This window comes from Molothrus aeneus, chromosome 3 (genome assembly GCF_037042795.1).
Source record: "Molothrus aeneus isolate 106 chromosome 3, BPBGC_Maene_1.0, whole genome shotgun sequence".
NCBI lineage: Eukaryota > Metazoa > Chordata > Aves > Passeriformes > Icteridae > Molothrus > Molothrus aeneus.
The window spans coordinates 78783013-78804360 of NC_089648.1; the positions used below are offsets into that span (position 1 = coordinate 78783013).

The 21348-nt window shown below is 38.4% G+C and overlaps 1 protein-coding gene across 2 annotated transcripts in view; it reads left to right on the forward strand.

Moving 5' to 3' along the window:
• Positions 1-21348, forward strand: part of MBOAT2 (membrane bound O-acyltransferase domain containing 2) — a 93523-nt gene that overhangs the window by 43159 nt on the left and 29016 nt on the right. For both annotated transcript variants that reach the window (XM_066547236.1, XM_066547237.1), the window contains 2 exons: positions 15084-15179; positions 19115-19170. In XM_066547236.1, coding sequence (XP_066403333.1) covers positions 15084-15179; positions 19115-19170 — 152 coding nt within the window. The remainder of the gene's footprint in view (positions 1-15083; positions 15180-19114; positions 19171-21348) is intronic.

Sequence of the window (21348 nt, forward strand, 5' to 3'; positions counted from 1 at the left end):
AGTAGAACGTGCTTTTAGACTACTAATGTCTTTACAGAATCTTTTCTCAGCTCTTCCAACAGCTACAAGTGGGAGGAGTGATTACTAGTAGCACCAGAGCATTGTAAGTTATTTAAGAGCTAGCACTCCAAGTATTCAATAGCAATTAAAATTTAGCCCTGGCTGGATGGATATCTGGTGGTCTAAAGATCACGTGATGAGATTTATTCACATTGTGAAAACATATTTAATTAAATAGCTAGTGACAAAACATAGGTGTATGAACTCACCATGTTTTGTTTTACAAATAGAATTCAGCTGATCCAAACCCCTCATGGAGGAGTTCTCATTATTTTGGTCTGAGACTTCATGAGTACCTCTAGATTTCAGTCACCAAAACAGTATGAAATTGTTTACTTAAAAGATACTGTCAATTTCCTTTCATATTCTCAAGTCACTACTAAGTGTCATAATCACCAAACATGTTAAACTGTGTTTTTTTAAGGCATGTAGACCAGGACATGCACATTTAGCTGAAAGGTTTCTTCAGATTTGGTTTATAATGAAAATACAGAAGGAAGTGAACTGCAGTGATACTGCCAGGCTTCACAATAATGAAAAATCAGAGTGTGTTCTGTGTGCTTGTATTACAGATTAGTCTGTCTTGACTGTTATAATGTATGTGATTTTTCAAAGTCTTGACATTCCTGGCGAGTGCAGCGTAGGAGCTTCTGGATGCATTCTAAATTTCTGGCTGACTAGCAATCACACTATTTTTAGACTTGAAGGCTTACAGTGTAGAGTTTCACATGCTTTAAATAAAATTAAAAGTTCTATCTGAAAATTAGTGATTTTGATTAACTTGAACACCATTTATAAGTATGTTGCACCCTTCTTATTAAAAACTTGTTTTGGAGAGTAGACAAGTTTAGTGTTTAGGTGTTCTTATTATAGTGAAATAGAGCAGTTCAGCATAAATTAAAATCAGGGAAAATTACAGAGCCCTGGGAGTCCAAATGAGAAGTATCAGTATTCTTCTATTTTGATGGTTAGAGGAAAGGGTGCAGCCAGAAAGAGATGTATGATGTGAGTTAACTTCTGACTTTGTGGCTCATCATCATCATCATGAGGGTTTGAGCTTTATGACAATGGGACATTCTTTGATGACTGTAGTCTGTTATGGAGGGGTGGGATCCACCAGTGTGGAAGAGGTGAGGGAGTCTTTGACAGCAGGCTAACCAATTTGGTGAGGCTGGTTTTTAAGTGAAGGGTCCAAAGTGGCAATGCTCACATCATCACATCCAGCTGGGGAACAGGAGGAACTGGAGCTCCTTGTGCAGCCACAAAGTTACTATATCATAGAAATAACTGAAACATGGTGGGCTGGGTCATGTATATGGAGAACTGCCATGGACAGCTGTAGCCTGTTTTGTAAAGATAGGTAGGGAGGAAGAGGAGGAGGAGGAGTTGTGCTCCATGTTAAGGAGAACCTTGAATGTGTAATAGCCATCTGCAGTGATCATGGAGCTCCTTTTGAATGCTTCTGGGTCAAGTTCAGAGTAGTTGTCTCCAAGGGGAGTCTTACAGTAGACATCTGCCATTGACCTCCAAACCAAGATGATAGGGCCAGTGAAGCAAACTTGGGTCACTTAAGCAAACTTCAGGTCAACAGAACTTGGTTCTTATGGGTGAATTCAACTACCCAGACATTTCTTGGAAGGACCATACAGCAGTTCATGTGCCATCCATCAAGTTTCTGGAATGCACTGGGAACTGTTTTCTCGTACAATTGTTAGATGTGCCAACCAGGAGTGAGGCACTGCTCAAAAATGGACAAGACCTGTTTTGTAATAGCTGAATTAGTGATAGCCTTGGTGGCAGTGATTACAATATTGTGGTATTTGGGATCTGGCTGAGCATGCTGAAGGCAGTACTGAGACAAAAACTTTGGAGTTTAGAAGAGCACACTTGAGCTCACACAGAGGTCAGCTGGGAGGGATCCATGGAGGATAAAGGAGCTAGTGAGTGCTGGGAGTTTTTCAAGGCTGTTTTCCTGGAAGCACAAAAGCAGCTGATCCCCTTCAAAGGTGAGGGGAGTAAGCAGAACAAAAGGTCCCCTTGGCTTAACTGTGAGCTTCTGAGTGTGTTCAAAACCAAAAGAGAACTGTAACAGAGATGGAAAAGTGGTTGCACACCTGTTGAAAAATACAAGGACATTGCCAGTGTGTGCAGAGATGCAGTTAGGAGAGCACAATATCTCTTTCCACTGCAGATGATCACAAGTCAGATGAAGTATGTAGTTGGGAAAAGCCAGCATGGATTCCCCAAGAACAATGATGCTTGACAAACCTGCTCGACTTCTGTGACAAAATAGCCTGCTTGTTTGATGGGGAGTGAAGGGTGGATGTTGTCTACCTGGATTTCTCCAAGGCTTTCAATACCATTTCCTGTGGTTCCCCCAATTTGGGCTTGATATTGAGCCCAGTGCACTTTAATATCTTCAAATGTAATCAGCAAGGGATGGGATGAAACCAAGTAGAGAAGTAGGCCCTTTGGAAGAGACTATCTTCCTGTAGAAAGACCTGGATAGGCTGGAAGAGAGAGCTGACAAGAACCTTGTGAAGTTCCACAGGGCAGGTGTAAGGTCCTGGGAGAGCAAAGTCCAGGAGAGCAGCACAGGCTGGGATCTCCCTGTCTGGGAAATGGACCTGGGGGCCCTCAAGGGTGAACATTGTGCTGCTGCTGCTGCAGCAAAGGAAACCAACAGGATGCTGCTCAGGGACATCAGCAGCAGAGAAAAATAAATCATTGTCCTACTCTATTCAGGGATTGTCAGGCCTCATCTGGAACACTGTTCAGTTTTGGTCCCTGCTCTGCAGAAAAGGATGTGGACAGGCTGGAGAGAATCCAGAGAGGGGCACAGAAAAGGTAAAAGGACCAGGCAGCCTGCCATATGAGGAAAGGCTGAGAGAACTGGGTTTGTTCAGTCTTGAGAAAAGAAAGTTGAGGGGAGACCTTACCACTGTATTCCAACATTTAAAGTGTGGATATAGAGAAAATGGAGACTTCATATGATTCCTTCTGGAAAAAAAAGGGGAAAAATGACTTGTAATGGGTACAAGTTACTCCTGGGAAGATTCCAATTAGATATAAGAAGAATATTTTTCACAGTGAGAGCAATCAAGCATTAGAATAATCTCTCCAGTGTAGTGATGGATTCCCAGTATTGGACACTTTCAAGATTCATCTGGACAGGGTACTGGGCTATTTGTCTAGACTGTGCTTTTTCCAGGAAAGGTTGGATCAGGTAGTTCTTGTCCCTTCTAATCTGGTATTCTGTGATCTTGTTATTCAGTTCAGTGAATTATAATCTATAATACACTTGCTCATGGAATGCTCTTGTGCACCAGGTTTTTCTGTATGTGTTCTATAGATGGGGCAGTCAGAGGGATTGAAATAGCTCTGTAAATTTAGCAACTAAATATCAAGGTTCTGTGGATTTATACAATGGGAATTCGAATGCCTAGAGAACAGCTGTATAAAGAGCAACACTGCATTTGTGGATCTTGGTTTAAACCACCTGTTTGTAATGATATGATGAGTCTGTGATAGGTTTCCCAGGCTGTTGGAGTCCACTTATCTTCCTTGATTCTGCCTGTCTGTGCTGGATGTTCAGTGGTGTTGTGGTGAATTGTCTAATGTGCAGTGGGACCTTTGCCACTGTAATCGTAGTAAACATCTTCTATATCTATGTAATGTGTATCTCTTGCTATGAACAAAAAGGTGTAAGCTATTTCTTGTAAACTGCCTTTTTAATTATTGCTCTGAGTTTAACAAACTTTGAATTGATAATATTTGGCTTTTAGTAAATACTATGTTTTTCACTGTATAATGGCTCCAATAATGATGAAAAAATTTGCGCATATTTCCTAATTCTGAATAGTGCCAATTATGAATAGTGCAACTCAAGATGAACTCCCTTCTTAGTCTCTTTTTTGTAGTTCAGGTTTAAAATTCATACATCTCTCTTTAGAATTCTCTTGTGCCTTTTGTGTTACCTGTAGATAAAAGAACTCAAGTAATAAAAATTTTCACAAAGGAAGCTTTGAGCTGGCAAAAACGATTGCAGATGCCTTCTTTGTGTGTAACTTGCTGTCTCTAGACAGTCCTGCTAGCAGCAGAAGATTTTGTTCTTTTGCAGCACTATTGATAAATCAGTACTGCAAAAGATTTGGGAGTGAGAAGTTCATTTGTTTGGACACCCTGTTTGTAATGAGGAAAGAAAGGTCTTACCCTGCATAAAGAATGGCTCATTGTGTTTGGTCATATCCCTACTTGTACAAAGCAGAAGAAACCAGTAGTATAAGAAATTTCCAGATAGTGAGTATGAAAAGTGCTTGAATGCTGGGAGAAAGAAATTATTGAAGTAAGGTTGATGATAATTTGTTTTCTTCAGAGAATCTTAAATGGCTTTTCTCTATTATGTAAATTCAGTGAATTGAAAGTTGAGATCTATAGTGAGTTCTTAAAGTAGGAAATATAAGGGAGACAATAACTCAGGAAGATAATGAAACACCTTGATGAAGAGTGATAGACAAATGGCAGTAATATGGGTATACATATAGGTGAATATTATTCATTCAATTATTCATTGATTCATTGTTTTAATCCCATATCTCAAAGGATAATTGATGAATAGCCTGAAGTTCCTTATTAGCATTGACATCAAGACTGCATTTTTACCGAAATGTAGCCTCTTGTGCTAGCATATATTGTGATTAAATCTATCCAGAAGTATCTATTAGTTGACTTCATGCAACTTACTGTGAAGGTCATATGATTAATTTGACTGGAATAACCTGAGCTATTCTAATTTTTAAAATTTCAGTTATTTTTTAATAAATTGTGAGATAATTTGATTGCACTGGGCATTTAAAGGGAAATTTTTGAAGTGTATTGGAAAACGACAAACATGAGTGGTTTGTATGTCTCCACTGAAGAGCAGGCAGGTGACAAACCAGAGTGCAAGCAGTTCAGTGGCTATGGTAGGCCAAAAGTGCCACCAAATTCAAATATGCATGAAATAGGTTCAAGACAGTATTCCAATAAATCAAAAATTTTAAAAGGTATGGGTTATATAAATACAAATATGTGTGATATGTACATACATATCAGGCAACATAGTTACTTTCTAATTTAAAGATCATAAATACATCTTTGTGTAATATTATTTGCCTGTGGTTGAAGTGGGTCATAAGTGATTGAGCCATGACTTGGGCTGTCATTGAGTAGGTGTTTAATTTGCTGTGGAGTTTTTTGTGTGTGGTGTTTGTTTGTTTGTTGGGGTTTTGGTTTTGTTTTGTTTTTATTTTGCACTACTAACTGGAAGCATGAAAAAGGTTTCAAAAATAAATGCAAGGCTTTTTCATAATGGGTTTCTTGTGTATCATTGTTTTTTGTGGAGTATCTCAAGTTCATCCCTGGAAATAGTCATTAGTATTTCTCACATGCAGGAGAAAAATCTACACAAAAATAGAAGTTGCCATCATCTATTCCTGTGTCAGGCTTCATCATTGAGCAAAGAAAATGGAGCTACCCACAGGTTTTCTCCTGACTGAGAGCAGGAAACAGCTGATTTAGGTCTCTGCGTGTGTTTCTGCAGGACCGTATGACAAATACTGTGACAGTGGTGACGTTGATGCATCATGTGAATGTGCTATACATCGGCATGCATTGATTAAAGGATGCAGAAGATAGGACATTGTAGCAGTGCTTTAACTTAGCTGGGGGATGGGGATTGGACAGAAATGAAATAAATCATCTGAAGGGGGATAGGTCTTTCCAGGTTAGAGGAATGTTAAACATTGGAGAAAAGTGGTGTTTCATTTATGCTATGTTTTAAGCAAATAGTATTTTTCAGAAATTGTTTCCGAAGTGTTTTATTGCAGCCATTATGCTGTTTGAGATGTGTGTCTGATTGCAAGATGGTGTAAATAGCTCAGCAAGGTATAGGGCTGCACTGTTGGTGCAGGTCTGACCAGCTGTGTGGCTTGCAGTTGATTCAGTACTCTGCTGAAAACAAAGAAATATTTGATTCCTTCCTATAGGCAAAGCAAGAAATAGGGTGGGAAATATAAATACCATCATCCCCTCTGAAAAAATACTTCTGTAGGGCATTTTGTTTTGAGAAATGGTTTAAAAGAAAATGCAGCTGTGTTAGGTTGTTAGCACAAACTCCTGGCTTTCCTTTGGTCTTGGAATCACTAAAATAATTGGTTTTTGTAACTAAATCTGATTCCTGTGGCCTTTTGTTTTGCATGCTGCTTGCAGGGAGCTGGGTTGTTTATTAATCTGCTGGCTGCCCTGTGTACTGATTCTGGCTGCACAGCCACTTTCTCAGCAAATCATATCCCGTATGTTCCCCAGCTGCTGCCATCCTTAACACATGCAGAAAATGTCTCCTGGCTGGCTGAACACAAATTCCAGCTGGCATCACCTCGTGGCTGAGCAAAACCTGGCCTCTTTCTCCTGGCAGTGTTGCAGCCACACCGGTTCTCTGCCACGTTTTTTTTGTCTCAAGGCAAAGATGTGGGGCTGCAGCAGAGATTGGAGGGCTGAGGCAGCTGGGAATGTGCTTCTTCCCCAGAGAACATGGGCATGAGCATGGAGCATGAGGGAGTGTGTAGCTGGAGCAGGGTGATGAGTGGGAGAATGGAAATAACAGCTCCCTCTTATCTTCATCCAAGATGATACTTGCCAAGTGCCGAGTTAACAGCAGTGATGGGTTTAATGATTGACCTTGCTATTGTTTTGTCATCAGAAAACTTGTTCTGTTAAACTTCCTGTGAGTTCTTGTATAAAGCTAACTGGTCCAGTGAAATAGAATTATTACTAAGTACTTTGTGGTTAGCAGTTCTAGTTTACTGTTTCTAAACCATTGTGACTATTAAACATGTTCTTTAAAATAGCACTTGCAGTAGTCCCATTATTGTCAGTGTTCTGTAATGGCGTTTTTATTTCCTTAAAAATACTCTCAGAAGTTGTGTTGCTGCCACACACCTAATATGAGACTGTTTTCTGACTCTGTGGTCAGTGGGTTTCTGCTGGTTTGCAGAATTAATGATAGTTAATTTTGCAAACCAGTTCTGGTGTTTGCAGAAAAGTTACTTATGTATCACATAGAAGAAAGAGTAAGCATAAAATTACTTGCATGCTGTGATGCTGAAACATCCTAGAGCTAGGCAAATATTATGTAGCAAAATGAGTGAACAGATGAAAATTCACAGCACCAGCATGTCAGCTATTTGTTTTCTGAGTTATGAGTACTCATTTTTGTCAGAAGATCTCAAGATTCTACTTCCTTCATCAGGGTTTTGTAAAGGCAGATTCCAGCATTGTGGAGTTCGGCCTTTACAGGTTTTGTGTTGTGAAGCTGTTAGGATTTGTGTTTTTAAGTGCTCTATACTATTGTCAACTTTTTGAAATGCAAAAGTCAGACTTGGTGCTCTTATCTGCATTGTTTACTGTTATACTTTCAAGTGATTGCAGAAATAGGGGTTGATATGACCCAATATGGGTCATATCAAGTTCTCTCCAGTGAGAGAGAACTCAGGTGACCCCTCATGTCTTATCTCAATTTAACATTAGATTTTGGGCATAGTCAACTTCAGCTCTCAGCTTTGAGTTTTCTAGGGAAGCAAATATTTTTTATTTCCACTTTCTTAGTTCTGTGTTCCTTTTGGAGTCTTTCAGGAAGAATGAATCACACAGTATGTGTCTTCCATTCCAGGGAAGATATGAAAGCACCCTCCCTCCTGCCTGTCTTCTGTTTTAGATGATGTTTCTCTCATTTATTGGAGTCTGAAGCCGGTCTCCTTGTCCTTGAGATGTTCCAGAATTGAAAGGAGCAGGGGGGAGAGCAAGAGAATGTAACATTAGGGAGCACGTGGAAGAGATGAAGTGTTCTTGCATGTGTTTTTGACAAGAATATCTGTGTTGCGTTTGTCACGTATTAATGTTGCATTTGCAATATGGCCTGTAGCTATAACTGGAATGATCATTTAATTTAGCTTGGTAAAGATTTACTTTACCAAACCATTATGTTGCCATTATGTAGCAAAACATCAAAATACATTAGTCAAGTGATAATGTCAGCAGCGGATCTGCAGTAAACAAACAGTCAAGCCACCACAAATGCTTCTGGGACAGTTGAGCCAATGAATCCTCGTGTACCCAGCCTTGTGTGTCTGTGTGCACGGCACCGAGGGGCCTGGCTGGTGTTTTCCTTGTGCTTGAGTGTCCTGGTTTAGGGCAAATTTGGGAGAAAACCTCCAAAGGGGGCCCCTCTAGAAAGCAAACCCACATGGCTCCTACCCCCAACTGGTTTGGGTAGGATTCCTCAGAGAGAAGTGAAAGGAACCTGTTTATTTACCAGGCACAGCACCCCCAGCACACAAAATGAACAATACCGGATGACACCACTCTTTCACCGCTCTGAAAAAGTTGACAAATTCAGAAAGTCTCTCTTGGGGGTGGTCACTCTGTTATCAGTCCCTCTGGCACTGGGGCAGCTGCTGCAGGACACAAGGTGCAAACTATCGTTGTTCCCAGGTCCCAGTCCAGAGCAGGTTCGAGTGGTTCCAAGAAAGGGAAAGGAAAAACAGTCCAGGAAAAAAATCGGACTGCTTAGCTAAAGTAACGAGCAGAAGGAAGAAGCAAGAGCAAAGCAGAAAGCCAAGCACAAAGCAAAAGTAGCACCATGTATTGCCCTGTCTGCGTGTCGTGCCAACCGTGGGGGAGCAGCTGATAACAAAACCAAAACAAAACTTTGCTCTTCACAGCCAGTCTTGAAGGCGCAGAACATAACATCCAGCATAAACAGAACACGTGAATGGGAATACAAACATCGTAACGCCACCCTAGGACACTGAGCAAAACCTGCCGTGGGCCCTGGGGCTGCAGGCTGGGCGCTGCTGGGACAGGCAGGCCAGGCCAGGCCGGGCTGCTGGGGGCCAGTGCAACCCTCCTGCCAAGGGTTGGGGCAGGCTGCTGCTGGATCTGAGTGTTGGAGAACTCTGTCCACTTGTTAAATTTGCTTTAAAATGGCTGTCAGACCCAAAAATCTTCCATCTGAGGGCTGGAAATGGGTGGAATGTAATAGTCAAATTGCTTATTACCAAAGTATGATGGTATGAAAGCTTCCTTCTCTGGAAATGGGCTCAGAGACAGCCTGGTTTTGTCTTTTTGTTTGCTGTTTATTTCAGTGCATTTTGGATCTCTACTTGAAGTAATCAGGAGGGAAGGATTAGTGTGTGAATCAGAAGCTTCTGAGTGGGCAGGAGGATTATTATTGCTTGTATTTTAGAGGCACACACACTCTGAGGCTGTTATTGTTTACATCATAAACCTGCTCTGTTTCCTAAGAAGTAGCAATTATGTATGTCAATAACACATACATAAAAAAAATTATAAATAGACAACTTTTTTTGGCATAAAAAAAGCAGATTAAGCAGAGTAGCTTACCTTGAGGCTCTCAGAGAGTCAAAACTAAGCTAATTCTAATCAGTATTTCTCTTGGCTTGTGCTGGATGATTGCAGAATTAGATGTTTAGCTTTGACACTTTGGACTTTTTTTTGATGTACTTTTTCCCCTTTAAAGTTTTATAAGCAAATATTGTATGTTCTAACTGCACAGAGTTGAATTTCTCTGTGTGAACAATGCAAACTGATTATGATCATTAGAATTAAAAAATAATATAGCTGGATTTTAATAAGAATTTAGTTCTGACCCTAGAGGCAAGAACTTAATTTTTTTTAGGGGTTTTTTTTTTCTATATTCGGCATAATCTGTAGAAAAACAAACAAGCAAACCCATGCAGCAGCTTTCAGCACAGGGCTTGGGAAAACTCAGAGGCTATTCTGTCACCTTTTCTAAAAATCAATGCAGTATGTTATGTGGTGTCTAGGTCTGCCTTTTGAAATGGAATAATTACACATTTAAAGAAAAAAAAAGTACTTTTTCCTAACATAGCGCAATAAGTAGATCTTGACTGGACATGAAGCCTTTATTTCAAGGCTAAATCTGTAGTATTTGCCAACTAGTTGGTAAAAAAGCACCCTGTGTTGATTGGTTTATTTAACTTTCTTCCAGCAAAATAGCATATTGTGCTGTTGTCCTTCTACTGCATGAGAAGAGCCTAAAATAACAGAAGCTGTTATGACATCTCTCAAAGCCTGCCTTTGTCAAGGTCACTGTTCTATTTTTGCTGCATTTTGTGCAATCAGAGATAGGTACAGTAGGAATGTACATTTTATAACTAAGATGCTGAGTCCCCCAAAAGTGTAAAATGCAAAAGCAACTCCCACGCTTTGTTATACAAAAACATAACATATATTGGCTGATTGTTAGCCTGGATCTCTGTGCTGCTCAGCTTGCTCATCACAGAGGCAAAGCTCTAGAACTAATCTGTGGATGTTCTTTCTTGACTAGCAACCCAAAATTTCTGAGGAACACAGGTAAAAGATGGGGATTCTGCCTTTAAACCACAGATGTAATCTTTACATTCTTAAATATGTGGAAGCTTTATATAAGTGGGCTTTGCTGGCTCATTCAGTTCTACCAAATTTGTGTATGGTTATGCTGAAGATACTGAGATTAACAGCTCTTTCTCAAGTGTATTTGGAGCAACAGAGTGTGGCAAAGATGAGAGTGTGCTTTGGAGCCAGAAGCTGATAGAGGTGTAGTATGCTGAGTGTTATTAAACACATGGATAATGTGTTTGAGTCTGGGTCTATGCTGATGGTTTTAGTGTGGGAGAACACTGGGAAGCAACTTCAGTGCTTATTCTGCTCATCTGCATTTCTGGGCATCTGTGTTTGAGCTCCTGCTGTGGACAGTTCTGGAACCTGGGCTAGATGGAGACTTTGTCTGAGCCTTTATGTTCTCCTGTTACACAGGATGTGCTGGGCAGGATGGCTGCTGTATGCCCTGCTTTTGACTGGGACAGTGTTATTTTCTTCCTAGTAGCTGGTGCATTGCTGTGCTTGGGATTTGGTATGAGAATAGTGTTGATAACACACTGACATTTTGGTTGTGGCTAGGTAATGCTTGCTATAAGGCAGATGCATTTCAGATTCCCATGCTCTGCCAGCGAGGAAGTGCACAAGAAGCTGTGAGGAAGCATGGCCATGACAGCTGACCTGAGCTGGCCAAAGGGATATTCCATACCATAGAGTGACATGGTCACTGTATAAACTGGGGGGAGTTAACCTGGAAGGGGAGTGATCTGCTCCTCAGTAAGCAGTAAGGTGATGAGCAATTGTACTGTGGATCTCTTTTCTCTTGGGTACTATTACATGTTCTTCCTCTCCTTGTAATTTCAATTATCATCAGTATTAGTATATTTATTATTATGATGTCTAGTTGCACTTAATAAATTGTCTTATCTCAACCCATGAGGTTCACCTTTTCTTTCTACTCCTCCCTTTCCCCGTGGGTGGTGGGTGTATGGTGGAAGCAGTGAGGGAGTGACTGCCAGCTGGAGTTAAACTATGATGCTGTGTCATGTGGAGTGAATTCTAAGGTGACACTGGATAAAAATGCTTTGCCTGTAGGAAAAAAAAAATCAACTGTTCAAACAAAATCCAACCACTTTACACTGAAGTGAGCAATGCTGTTATTGTGTTGGCTGTGCTAAACTTTTGAGGACAATAAAAAAGAGGAGTACAGGGAAGAGATTGAAGATTTCTTCATTAACAGAAATGGTGTTTCAGGAGTCATTCTATGTAATGTTAGCAGTAGAAAGTGTAATAGAAAATGTGTATCAAATTCCATCAGGATGTTTGGAGACTAGAAGAAAGTTCATGTAATGGGAAGAAGCCAACCCCTGTATATCTGTATAACCATGTGTGTGTACATATATATATATATATATATATATATATATATATATATATATATATATATATAGATCCATACATACATATAGATAGAATGATGTATTTTGGTTTTATATGTATTCATGCCGGTAAAAGTTCCTGATATGTATGTTGCTAAATATTAGTTGTCAAAACAGGACTAGACAAAAAATAGTGAATAGGACAATGTATTTTATTTGCTAATAAGATATTAATTTGCTTTTGTTAAAAAAATAGAAATAAATGGATGTTCTCTTTATTAACACCTTCTGTAAAGAAGTTCATGGAGAGGCTGCTTACTTAGAATTTTCTATATATTGTAATATTTATGTGTATAGTTAAGGTACTTCATTTATAATATGCTAGAATATACTTCTAAAAAACATTGTGTAGTTTACTTGATACATTTCTTTTTAAAGGAAAGATAAAATTTTATGAGTAAAACATATTGCATACTGTTTTTAGTGTGATGAGATGTTAAAAATTGTAAGGAATTGAAATATTATATTAAATACCTGTACAAGAAAAGCCCCTCTATATAATAGGCTATTCAGTATTGTTGGCTTAATTTCTTTCTTTTTTTTTTTTAACTTTTAATTAGGAGTTAAACATATCACTGTGTTCTGGTTTCTGGTACATGCTGCAGTGTCTCCCAGATGTGTCTGAATTTGGTGCATCTGTTGATAAATAAAGTAAGGTTGTATTTACAAAGATCCTGGGAATTAGACATATTTTAAATGAATGTTTTTGGGTCTTTCTGTTACATAATACAGGTATTATATTCATTGCAGGTCAGTTTGTCTAAAAGTTACTTGTAATAATAACCATGTTGTGACTTGCTTGTAGCTGTTCATCTTCAGTGTGAAATATTTTCATCTTTCTGCTCACAAGAACATTATACAGTGAGAAGCAAGTATAGAGTAACATTGACTTTTAAGACCAATTGCTTTTCTGCTGGTGGAGAAAGTTGGAAAAATTGCATTTGTGTGAAGCTTGTAATTAGCTGTATAGTTAGGTAAAGCTTGATGTGGTTGAGCTCTGCAAAACTTCACTCAATTTTCTGATCTAAGGTTTGTTGAATGAATTATTGAAGAGAGTAAGAAACATGTAGTAAGAGTATTCTAGAAAGTTCTCAAAACATTTTCAGATCTTATCTGATTTTTTTAAACTAAAGATGGATTTACATGAGAGTTAGGATGATCAGCAAGTTGCGCTACAAACCTGCAGAAGAAATAACAGGAATGATGCAAGCTGTCATAAATCTTTTAAGTTCCTTAGGGGAGAATGTATTGCTGCACTTTGCCTGGGGAAATGACATTTCTCATGAAGAAGGGATGTGGTGTGGCATGACTAATGTGCAGAGATGCAGGTGGAAGTTGAAAAGCATTGTATGGGTTGCAAGTTCCTGTGTTTTACTCATCAATTAAAAATTTTCAGTCTTCCAATCTGTGTGTAACTTGGAACTGTGGCTGAAATAACTGGAAGATAGTTAAGTTTCATAGTTGTGTTTGGTGAGTGCAACAGCAGCAAATGTCACTGCTCTGTCAGAAGACAGCTTTTGTTTTAGACTGGAATTTCGAATCAAATCAAGAAGTTTAAGGTGTTTTGTTTTTCTTTCTTCCATTTCTGTACTTTAACTTAAGTGTGGGTATTAACTGAATGTTGTGAGAAACCCCTACCATGTTGGTCATGATGACTATTGTTTATTTCATATTATTGTGGATTACTTTGAATTTAATTTTAAAGGACATCTAGTCCACCCTGCAAGGAACATCTTCAACAGATTCTTCAGAGCCCTATTCAACCTGGCCTTGAATGTTCCCAGGGATGGGGCATCTGTCACCTCTCTGGGCAACCTGTGCCAGTGTATTCTTACTATAAGCATTTTGTACTAGTTAGTCTCCCAGTATAATACTGTTTCTGGATTGTGAATGCTAATGAAAACATAAAATAAACTATTGCTAAAACAGACCCTCTAATTTTTTTTTTCACCAAAATACATGTAATTTAATGGTATATAAGGTAATCTGTGATTTCAAAGTTGGATGCTTTAAAATATTCAATGGTTTATATATAGCATGTTTTCCAGTTAAACTGCAAGTGTCAGATTGAAGAGTAGTTTCTAAGACCTTAGATTTTTCTTAATGAATTCTTGCAAAATATTTATTTGGAAAAGAAAGTCATGTTCCAAAGTAGTCTTGCAGTGTCCCTCACTGGTTCACCTAAATCCAGTCCTGGCTGTGATTTTCAGTTTGTTGAATGAATATTTTCATTCTAACTGGATTTTAGATGCATTATGCAGTCTGCTGCAGGGATTGCACATCAGTCTTGTGCATGAAGTAAAGACTGTGGAGTTCATACATTAAAGTCCTAAAGGATTAGTTAAGTTCCTGCTGGCATTCACTGTCCTTTTGGACTTCAAAGAACATCTGGCAGATTTTGTGAGGTGTATTGACAGATCAGTTCTCTCTAGTGTGTTGTTGAGAAAATGGTGTGTAAAACTAATTTAGTCATACATAGAACACTTTCACAGTTCATCTAGTTATAACATTGTAACAGTTTTACAGTTCCTATATGTGTTTTTTCTTACCTTTGCTCAGGATCAGCTTAATAGAAGACAAAAGATGTCCTGTTCCTTTTTCACTCAGCTGTATTTTAATATGTGGATTTGAAAATTACTTGACTTTTCCAGTTCCTTTGAAAACAGCAGCAATACGATTTGTGGTACTGAATTTTGAATGCATAGCAGTATACATGCAATGGGAATTATTTGATGTATCATTTTCCAAACTTCTATGCTCATAGAGACAAAAATTAGCCCCGAAGTACAAAACAAAAAACAAAAAAAACCAACCTTAACAGATTAATTTTCTCTTTATAGGACTTGCAGTTTTTACAGTGGTGCTTACAATTGTAAATTCTAGGCTTCATTGATGTGATTAAGTATTTTGGCTACTGACAATAGAATTTCTATGGTTGAACTGCACACTTTCAAATAAAAAAGTATGGGCTTGCAGAGAATAAACATTGCAAAAAAACCTCAGGCAGAATAAAGTATAATTACAGATTCCTATTATGTAATATTTTGTAGAAATAATTGGAGATTAAATTCTATTGAAATGCTACTTTATTCAGTGGAGAAATGTTTATGATTTTTAACTGAAATTTTTTCCCAATTTTCTTTCCAGGTATTGCTTTGTTTTCGCTTTAGGATACCTCACTGTGTGCCAAATTACTAGGGTCTATATCTTTGATTATGGACAGTATTCTGCTGATTTTTCTGGGTAAGGACAAAAATAATCTTCCTATCTTTTCCTCCTAAATGATACTGTATCTGTTGTTGTTGTGAATTTACTTGTTGCTCTTCCCCGCCCCCCCCCCCCCCAATTAATTGTGTCAACCTTTAAAACTTTGGGAGAAAGCTGAGCATGTATGTGCATATTGGCACACGTGCAAATATATAAGTAACTATGCTTTAATCATACAAATTGAGAATTCTTGTGAACAATTGTTCTTCTTATTTATTGCCTCTTGTTCCTGGCTGAATGGCATAAAGGATTTGGTGGCTATGGGAATTTTTTCTCTTTGATTTTTCCATTAAAGTGTCTGCTATCATCCTTGACAGCATGATGAACCTTGAATTGTGTCTGGTGTACTTACTTGCCTGGCACAGTCTGATACCACTTTTTGAGGAAAATCAGAACATTTTATGGAATTTAGCTTTTAGCTTCTTTCTTTTTTTCATTTTATGTTAGATGTTCCAGAAGGAGAAAGCTAAGGAGACAGGCACCTGGATGTTGAGGTAGTCACAGAGAAACAGAAAGTTTTGTCTGTTTGCCCTCATATTATATCATGAACTTATACCTATATTTGACTTGAACTGTATAGGAGCAAAACAGAATTAAATGGGCAAAATAAAAATAAACCATATTGGTAATTCTTCTTTCTGCTGCAGACACAAAGAAGTGAAGTACAACATTTCTTACAAATAAGTTTGCTGCTGTGATAATGCTTTTGTTGATTTAAAGGAGAGTGTATATTCTGGAGGGAAAAAAAAAAGAGATGAGGAGTACTTGCTAGTCTGCTTAAAATAATGCATTAAGTACTTTCCAGGGATACTGTGAATGGTAGTAGTCTTTGTATTTTAGCATAACCTGTGATAGAATTGTACTTGTTAGCCTTGTTACTTCTCAGTCTTTATTGGTAACAGGCATGTAGTCCAGAAAATTAACTTGTAGGCTGAAGCCAAAAGCTCTTATGGTTGAGTTCATCTTTTCTGTCATCTTTATCTTCTTACCTTCTACAACATCTTCCTACATTTGTCTTACATCCAAGTGTCTGCCTTCAAGCCAGATACCCAAGTTCCAGTTGTAGTCAACAGAGATGTGATTGATGTGGACAGTAGAGGCTGGAGGGCATTGCAGCTGACCCAGCACTAAGTGTCTACCTGAGTGTGAACTGGGTCACTTGCCAGATGTCCCTGACTCTGGACCACATCTCCACTGGCTGTAATGAGAGCTTGCAGCACAGTCATATGCATAAAGACACTAGATTTACTGATGTTGAGCATAATTTCACCATTACTGGTGAAACTGTAATCCAGATGCTGTCCCTTCCAGTTCACTGTAGGGCCAAAGTGTACAACCCTGGCAGTGATCAAAGTTCTGAGCTGACTGTGGAAACAGTGTAATTACACTTTGTTGTTCTCATTCTCAAAACATTTAGTAGAGCTTGAGCACACCATTGCTCACATGGGACTGTACTGCTTTCAGTTGTGGCTCTGAGGGTTTGGTGGTAGCTCAGAGATTTCTGTTAGGTCTAAACACATCCAAAGATACCCACATCCTATGGGGAAGTTCAAGGCCAGGTTGGATGGAGCAACCTGATCTAATTGAAGGTGTCTGCTCAGGGCAGGGATGATGGAGGTAGGTGATTTTCAAGGTCCCTTCCAACCCAAAGCATTTCATGATTTAAGAGCTCTGTGCTCTGGACAGAACTGTTCTGAAGCCTGGATCCAACTCTCTGATTGTGTGTTTGAGATGGCAGATTTCAACCACCCTTTCATGCACCAGTTTGGGAGCTTGATGTATGCATATCACATTAAATCTCTGGCATACACTGCATGTGCTCCCTTGACACGAGACAGAGATTACTTCCAAAACAGGCAGAGAAAGAGAACTTTCTCTGGTTCTGGGAGAAGACAGTAAGCTCAAAAAAACCCCTAAAGTTGCCTAACTAGCTGCTGAGCTCCAGTATGAGCAAGTTCTTCTTTCTAAAGATGTTGGCATGGATTTGTATAGTGGTTAGCCCCAAAAGAGCTTTAATGTGTGTTTACATAGATATTTCTCCTAGCATGCAGTGCTTGTCTGAGGTGTCCAAGCTGAGAAAATCTGCTCAAAATTTGAAGGAAGCTCTCAGTGCACTGGCAGAGGAGAAAGCTGGGGACATCTCATGCTGGAGATGCAATTGCTTGTGCAGAGCTGTGTGGTCCTGGCTGCAGTACTAACAGATCCCAGCTGCCTCCTTTGCCTTTCTGCCAGCACCTAAAAGGGATGGTTAAAATCCTGCTTCACAGCCTCACTGTGCCAGGAAGGACTCTTCCTCTTTTAGTCTCCAGATTTTTTGCTCCTCAGCCAAATATTTGATGGTACTGGAATAGCCACTTCAGGAGAAAAAAAAAAAAATAGAATACCAGGGTCTGCTATGATAACAATGACAGATTTATCAGCTGGAATTAATGTAAGGGCTGACTGAGCTCCTCCTGGACTCCATCCTTCCACCAGGCAGGACCCATGCTGTCACATGTCTGCTTACAGAAGGAAAACCCATTATGTTTAGAGTCAGTTGGGGATTTCTGCCAGCACCAGGCAGGCCTACAGATTAAATGCTAGAAAAAGGTATGAGGGATTTATCAGACTATTTGTTCCTGTTTAGTCTTCTTCCTTTATGACCCTTGTGTGTCACTTTAGTCTTGGTATCAGGATTTTGGGGTACTGGTAGTACTGTAGAATTTTTTTTCCCCCTGAGTGTATGTTGAGGACTGGAAATAGCTGTGTGCTTTGAAACCATTTTAACCATTACCTAAAAAGAAAATCAATTTTGTGGACTGAACCATATGGCAAAATACTGCCTTGTTAATGAAGGTGGACTTGATGGCTTTTGGATTTGTGTTTCCGTGCCAACTTAATATGTTACAAAGATGCCAAGTACACTAAAGACATGAACAAAACTAAGTGCCCATTGTACAACATTATTTTTTTATTGTGAAGGTTTTTTTTTGATTCTGTTGGTTTTTTTTTTTTTTTTTTTTTTTGTTTGGTGGTTGTTGTTGGTTTTGTTGTTTGGGTTTTGGTTTTTTTTTTCTCCAGCTCAGATACTTCTAGGTAAATTCAGCCCCTGATGTGTTTTTTGAGATCTGATTTAAAAATTAAATTTCTAAATTGTAGTAGTTCACTTTATGCATTCTCCATTGCTTCCCTACCCCAGGGAGGGGGTTCATAATTTTGAGAGTCACATCAGGCAAAAACTCTTAGATACTATGAAAATGGTATAATTTCTCAGTACAAAACTGACTTGGATAGCCATGGCAGAATATTTCTTGGACAGTTTAAGATTCACTCAAGTGTACCAAATTCAGAACAAAGTGAACTCTGTTTGAGTCATCATAATTATGCTGGATTTTTGTTTTGCCAGGTATTTTGCCATGTTTACTTGCAGCAAATAATAATTCTCAATGGAAAAATCAAAGATAGGATCAGGTGTTAGTAGAAACCATGGAAGTGGTCTGCATAGCTAAATAACTTATTTTAATATTCGACTTCGTTATAATTTTCTTGTCTTTTGCTTACTGCTGCTGTATCTTGCAATGAATATAATTGCTCTGTCCTTTCTTCTTTACTCTTCTCCCTGTAAAAAAAAAATAAACTATGTTAGTAAAAAATAAGTGTGAAACACTTCAGCTGTATTTGTAGAACCTAATGCAGCAATAAAAGACCGGTGTTATCAAATACTGCATTTAAGGCTTAAATTCTTCTCATTGCATTGAAAACTCTGCAATGGCTTGAGTGAAAAAACGAAACACTTTGTTCTTGCATTGAAGATGTTCCAGCTTAGAGTAGTTAACCTAGAGTCCTAATATAAAATTCCCCTGGTATTTATAAGTGAAAGAAAATCCTGAATTTGTATCTAAATTGTTCTTTCTTCCCTTTTTTTGTGACAGTCCAATGATGATAATTACACAGAAGATCACTAGTTTGGCATTTGAGATTCATGATGGTAAGATTTCTTTACTGTGTTTAATTTTCCATACAAAATAAATTTTACCAAAGTTCATCATGAGTCAGTGAATTACTTTAGACCACACTTGTGTTTCAAGGCAAAATAAATTTCTGTGCCTCGGTTGTTTCATTGATGCTTATTAATGAAAGTACTGGGAAATGTTGTTCTGACTGGACAGAAGCTCTAAAAATGCTGACACTGTGCAGAAGATATGACTTAACAGACCAGTGACACTTCTGGAGTCAATGAGCAATGATATTCTTTTGGGCTGGGGTATTGACTGTGAGAGTTAACTAAAGAACTTCCAGATTCAGAGACCTCTGTCGCTGACAGATGGATAGAAAAGGCACATGTAATTTCAGTTGTTGAGCACCTTTTGTTTTAAAATGCTAATTCTTGAGCACTTCCCTAGTTTGTGCCATATATGCTGATTTTTATAAAACCTTTGTGTGTTTCATTTTGTTTAGTATCATAATTACACTCATAGCTAACAGATTGTGGTGAACAGGGAGATTATCTAATTATGTTTATGTCTTTTCTCCTGTCAGATGTATCCATCAGATAAGTGGGCCCTGTGACAGTGAATCCTAATGTTGGCTTTCATGGGCAGAATAGCTAGGTTTTTAGTTACCTTAAAATTCAAAGGAGTAATTTTCATTTTAAAGTTTGAAAATGTCATCTCATAAATCTGTCCAATTAGCTTGAATCACTTGGAGCTACAGATGTCAGTTGAAGATTTGGGAGTGTAGCTCCAGACACCTGGATAAAGACACCTGCTGTTCTGATATTGCTTATTAACACTGTGCATGAAGTTTAATATGTTTCTGCCTCATATGTATCCTTGCTTTAGTGCTCTTGGTGTTTAATGTTTTTCCCATTGTTAAGTGGCACTGTCTAGAGAAGTCTGTGGGCAAAAACTTTCAGGAATATGAAAAGTTGGATAAAGACCTTTTAAAAATATTTTTGTGTGAATGAAAATAAATAATGCTGGGCTTATCTAGTTGGTCAAAGACATTGATGTTTACCTTCCAGAGAAAATATTATATTCAGAAGGAAGTAGTAATTTTGCAATCTATAATCAACTAAAGTAAAGAGTACACAGGTTAGTGGAAACAGGTTATTATAAGGAAGTAATAGTTCTGGTATCAGGCATGAATGCTTCCTCTTACTATTATTTTGCTGGGGAAAGAGCTATTCTGAATTTGCTGACATCATGCACAAATAGTGGAGTGGTGGTATGGAACAAGCATGTGAGTGCTCCTGGCAATCTTGAGACAAATGTTTCATTTAGTCAGCTCTATTCTTAACTTTCATCATGAACTAGACTAGATTTTTTCCTACTTAAATTAATTCAGATAATTAGTATTTTCTTTTGGATTTCTTTATACATAGAATTTTTAGTGTAAGTCTTGACATTTTGTTCCTCACTGACCTCTAAATTCTTTGTCAGCCCTTGAGTAGTAACTATATTGGAAAAATTTCCCTGGTTGTGTCAGCAGTTTAGCAGATTCCTTGAGTTGAATGGTCACAGTTGTGAACATGACTTTGGAAAGTTGATGTGACCAATGTGAATTCAGAAGCAGCTGATAGTCTGGTGTCATGAGATGATAAGAAAAGATGTGCAGGGAAGACTAAGATTGCTTTAAAGCAAAATTTTTTAATCTTAGACAACCTAAAAGGGATCCTTCATGAAAAATTAATGAAAACAAGCCCTGCTGTCAGTGGGCTTTTGTTCACTCTACAAAGGTACATGCTTCCACTAGAAATTACTTAGAGATATAGGGACAGGAGAGGAGATAATGTTGCAAATAATTCTAAGTGATTAATGACACTCTGAGCCTCTAGTCACATCAGCTTGGCTATATTAAACGCCAATTACTTTATTTTCTTCCCTCATTTTTTTTACCAGTACATCCAAGGAGTGTAATGAAAATAAACAGCCGGGAAAAAATGTTGCTGTGTTGGAAGTTCCTGGTGTAAACTTCAAGGTTCCATTGGTAGCTGGGTTGGTTTTTGGTAAAGGCCAGTCTTCTGGACTTGATCTTTCCATGGCAGCCAGTTTATTGTCTTCAGCTGGTTTCATTTGAAGGTCCTGGAGTGAACTGAGTGTAGCCACAAAGGCCACTCACTCTTGCTGCATATTCAAGTGTCTGTCTAGCTAAGTGGATATGCTTG